This window comes from Tupaia chinensis, unplaced genomic scaffold, assembly GCF_000334495.1.
Source record: "Tupaia chinensis unplaced genomic scaffold, TupChi_1.0 Scaffold000659_1, whole genome shotgun sequence".
NCBI lineage: Eukaryota > Metazoa > Chordata > Mammalia > Scandentia > Tupaiidae > Tupaia > Tupaia belangeri.
The window spans coordinates 384736-389583 of record NW_006160181.1 but is presented as its reverse complement, the minus strand read 5'-3'; the positions used below and the strand labels follow the sequence as shown (position 1 = coordinate 389583).

The window sequence follows — 4848 nt, the reverse complement described above, 5'->3', positions numbered from 1 at the left end:
ATGGTAGTTAAGACATGGGATACTACATGGCTGCCTCCACAGTTTAAGTCCCAGACCTGGAGGCTTGAAAAACATGCCAGGCTTGTGTGCGTACATGCCCAAAATCCCAAGAAGAGAATGGAGAAGGGACTACAGCGTAACCATCTCCCTGGAGGCAGGGATGATTTCTCACTTTCCTTTTCTCTGTCTCTCTCTGTTTCTCTCTGATGAGTGCATGCACTCTATAGCAAAAAAATAAAAGACAGAACAAAAGAAGCTAGGAATGGGGATGAGCAGTTGGCGTAATGGCTATGTTGTTGGACTCCCATGTAGTCGACTGCAGTTCGAGTCCCGGACCCAGTGGCTTAAACACACGTGTGTGCGTGCGTGCCCAAGATCCTGAGAGGAGAATTGAGGAGAAGGGATTGTGGTGTGGCCATCCTCCCTGGGGGGTGATTTCTCGCTTTCTGTCTCTCTGTTTTTCTCTATCTTTCTGGTGATTGCATGCGCCCTATAGCAAATAAACCTCTCCAAAAAACAAACAAACAAACAAACAAAAGATAGGAAAAGGAGAAGACATAGAACTCTGCATTATCTACATAATATACTATAGAGCTATGCATTCAATTGGCACTTGATAAATGTTATTGGTTGCCTTCTTATTGGCTGACTATGGAGAGAAATGGGCATTAAACTGAGAATTATCAGTTAACATAACAAATAATAAAATACTCAAAAGTATATTCTTCCTCAGAGGGCCTTCAGGTTTTAGATAATTAAAAAAAAATCCTCTCAGGGATCAGTTAGTTCCTCCAATCCCCAGGACTGTCAGTTGTGAGGCTGAGAAATGGAACGTATACAGACCATGCTGGTTGACAAGGTGAGTGCTGAAGCAGATGACGTCTCCAACAAAGGTAAGCTTGATGTCTGGCTCAATGGCGTGCTCTACAGCCACAGGGATATAATCTGCCATGCCTGGATGTCTCCGGTCCCAGAGCCCAACAAGAGTCACCCCTCTGTTCACAGCCTGGGCAATGTAAGTATAGTTTCTATTCCCTGGTCCAATAAGCAGCAAGTCGTCTCTGAAAGTAGACAGAGAAGGTAGAGCTCTCCAAGAAGAGACAACCGCTAGGAAACGGTTCTGGGGGCAGGCCCAGTCACAGTAGTTTATACTCAAAAGTTCAGGAGGAAGTTTTTACAGCAGAGAGCAAGTAATTGGGGGCCAGGGGTCAGTCTATTACTACTACCTTTATATGTGTAATGCCCAGTAATGATTTCTTGCATCCTCAGGAAAGCATTTTTTTTTTTTTTTTTTTTTTTAGTTATTGCTATATGGTGCATGTACTCACCAGGGAGAGAGAGAGTGAGAAATCCCTCCAATGGGGGGATGGCCATACTACAATCCCTTCTCTTCCAGTCTCCTTCTGGAATTTTGGCCACATGTGCACACATGCCCAGTGTGATTCCCAAGCTGCTGCTGGGTCTGGGTCTCAAACTGTACAGCAGACCATGTAGGGTCCAGCACCTTAACCTGTACACCACCTGTTGGCCTCAGGAAAGCTTTTTGATAAGAACATTCCAATTTTAGTGTGAACACTCCAATTTAGGACGGGACAGATTCAAAATATCCTGAAATTTTTCTTCAAGGCAACTAATGCCATTTTTTTTTTTTTACTATTTCTGGCCTTATTTATTTATTTTTATTATTATTTAAATATTTATTTATTTAATTCCATTGTTGTTACTATTTTTAAAACTTGACCAGAGAGAGACAGGAAGAGAGAGAAGGGGAAAGTGAGAAAGCAAGCCACCAGGTCTGGGACTCAAACCGTGTGGGAGTCCAGCGTTTTAACCACTGCACTACCTGCAGGCCCCTTTATTTTTTTTAACCCGTAACAAAAAACCGATCAGGTTCCAAGTTCAGAATGTGAGAATAATTTATGGGAGTTCTATATATTACTGGCCTAAACTGCAAGATTTTTACTATGTGTCAACACCCTTGCATTGATTTTATACCTGTTCAGTGCCAGATAAAGCTGGGTATTATGTGTGTGGAATTTCTCTCCGGTGCTACTGTAAAACTGAACGATGAAGGTGAGAGACATGCCCAGGGGAAAAGCCGACAGGGTCCTTCCTGGGGTTGTGTACAGCTTGGGTTGGCTGCTCATTCGCAGGTACGTCACTGGTGCGACCTGTGGGAGACAAGACCCTCTGGTACAGAGACGGATGCAGAGGAGAAGAGCTGTGAACATATTCTGAGATTTATAACCAATGAAGAAAACAAAATGGTATTTCACTTCCTTACGAAATAGATGACTTAAACCCGAGTGAAAAGAAATACGACAGGACAGGGTTTTTTGTTTATTTTTAGTTTTTGCTACAGTGTACACGCACTAGCCAGAGAAAGAGAGGGTGAGGGAAGGTAAGAAATCACCCTTCAGGGAGGATGCCCATGCTGCAGTCCTTCTGTATACAGTCTCCTCTGGATTTTGGGTGCACACGCACATGCATCCAGAATGATTTTCAAGCTGGTGGGTCTAGGACTTGAACCACAAAATCAACCATGTGGGATTCAGTGCCTTAACCTCCATGTCACCTGGGGCCCAGGAGGTGACAATTATTAAAGCTGTAGGGACCAGCAGATGGTGTAATGTTTACATCACTGGACTCCCATATGACTGACTGCAGTTCGAGTCCTGGACCCAGAGGCTTGAAACACACCAGGTATGTGTGTGTACATCCTCAAAATCTTCAGAGGAGAATGGAGGAGTAGGGACTGTGGCATGGCCATCCCCCCTGGGGGTGATTCTTGCTTTCTGTCTCTCTGGCTCTCTGGTGAGTACATATATCCTATAGCAAAAATCTCTCTTAAAAATAAGTATTAAACCTATAGGAATTATACTTTAAGAGACAGTTTAAATACAGTAAAAAAAGGTCCATCTTTGAATCATAGCTTCATCATTTCATAGCATTATGTATCATTATGGATCTCAGATTTCTTACCAGTTAAATGGGGATAATAATGTTTACCTCAGAGTTTTTGTGGCTGGAAAAAAAAGAGCTTTTAAAAAATTATTTATTTATATTATTAATTTTTGCCTTAGGATGTGTGTTCTTGCCAGAGAGAAAGAGACAGTGAGAGGGAAATTGAGAAATCAACCCCCAGGAAGGATGGTCACACAACAATCCTTTTTCCTCCATCTCCTCCCAGGATTTTGGGCACACATGCACATGTGTCTGGTATGATTTTCAAGCCACTGGTTCTGGGACTCGAACCACAGTAGGCCATGTGGGACGTAATCATTCAGTGACGTAACCATTACACCATCTGCTGGCCCTGATGTATTATTATTTTTTTAAGTTTGCTATAGGGCACACATGCTCATCACACAGAGACACACAGAGAGAAAAAGTGAGAAAGCAAGCCACCAGATCTGGGATTTGAACCACATGTGTGAGTCCAGTGCTTAACACCACCTGCTGGCCCTAGAGCTGGAGCTTTTTATTTTTAAAAATAATTTTAATTTAACTTTATTTATTTTAATTTGACCAGAGTGAGACAGAGCGAGCAAGCGAGAGAGAGAGAGAGAAAGAAAGTGAGAAAGCAAGCTGCCAGGTCCAGGACTCGAGCTATGGTCAGCCACATGGGAGTCTAGTGCCCTTAACCCCATACCACCTGCTGGCCCCCAAGAGTTGGAGCTTTTTGAGGACAAGACTGCAATTTATCTACTTTAGACAGAGTGCTTCATATTTATTGTTAAATAATTTATTTTTAATCGAGAATACTGTATGTTGTGTGTATGTTTTAATTTTGCTATGGGGCACATGCTCTTGCCAGAGAGAAGAGAGAGAGAAAGAGAGAGAGAGGAAGGTGAGAAAGCACTCCCTAGGAGGGATGGCCACATTGCAGTCCCTTTTCCTCTAAGGATTTTGGGCATGCATGCATATGTGCCCAGTGTGTTTTTCTTTTTTTAAAAAATTATAATATTTTTTTCCTTCCTTCCTTCCTTCCTTCCTTCCTTCCTTCCTTCCTCCCTCCCGTCCTCCCTCCCTTCCTTCCTTCTTCTCTCTCTCTTTCTCTCTCTCTTATCAGAAAGAGAGAGAGGGAAAGTGAGAAAGCATGTCGCCAGGTCTGGGACTCGAACGATGGTACTATGGTCGGACATATGGGAGTCCAGTGGCCTCAATCACCACGCCACCTGAAGGCCCCATGCCCAGTGTGTTTTTCAAGCCACCAGAGTTGGTACTTGAACTGTGCGGTTAGTCATGTGGGATCCAGCTGTCTCAACCACCACGCCACCAGCTAGCCCTAGATTGTATTTTTATACTTTACGAGATAATTGCAATACAGTAAGAAAGGTCTATCTTTGAATCATGCTTCATCATTTCATAGCATTATGTATCATTATGGATCTCAGATTTCTTATCAGTTACATGGGGATAATAATGTTTACCTCATACTGTTGTGGCCATTAAAGAGATAAGATAGGCCTGGTGGTGTGGTGGTTAAAGTGAGATCCAGCATGGTCAACTGCACAGTTCAAATTCTGGACCCAGTGGCTTGAAAAAAAAAAAAGTCAGGTATGTGTGTGTGTATGTCCATAATCCCAAATGGAAGAAGAAATGGAGGGGGGCCGGCAGGTGGCATGGTGGTTAAGGTGCTAGACTCCCATATAGCCGACTGCGGTTTGAGTCCCAGACCTGGTGGCTTAAACTCATGACAGGCGTGTGTGCATGTGTGCCCAAGATCACAAGAGGAGAATGGAGGAAAAGGGATTGCAGCGTGGCCATCGCCCCTGGCGAGTGACTTCTCACTTTCTGTCTCTCTGTCTTTCTGGTGAGCACACACACCCTGTAGCAAAAACCTCT

The 4848-nt window shown here is 43.5% G+C and overlaps 1 protein-coding gene across 1 annotated transcript in view; it reads right to left on the bottom strand.

Annotated features, from left to right (window-relative positions):
• NUP210L (nucleoporin 210 like) overlaps positions 1 to 4848 on the bottom strand; it is a 169517-nt gene that overhangs the window by 26586 nt on the left and 138083 nt on the right. Inside the window, exons 31-32 of the mRNA XM_006159801.2 lie at positions 1996 to 2171; positions 844 to 1061 (exon numbers count right to left, since the gene is read on the bottom strand). Coding sequence (XP_006159863.1) covers positions 844 to 1061; positions 1996 to 2171 — 394 coding nt within the window. The remainder of the gene's footprint in view (positions 1 to 843; positions 1062 to 1995; positions 2172 to 4848) is intronic.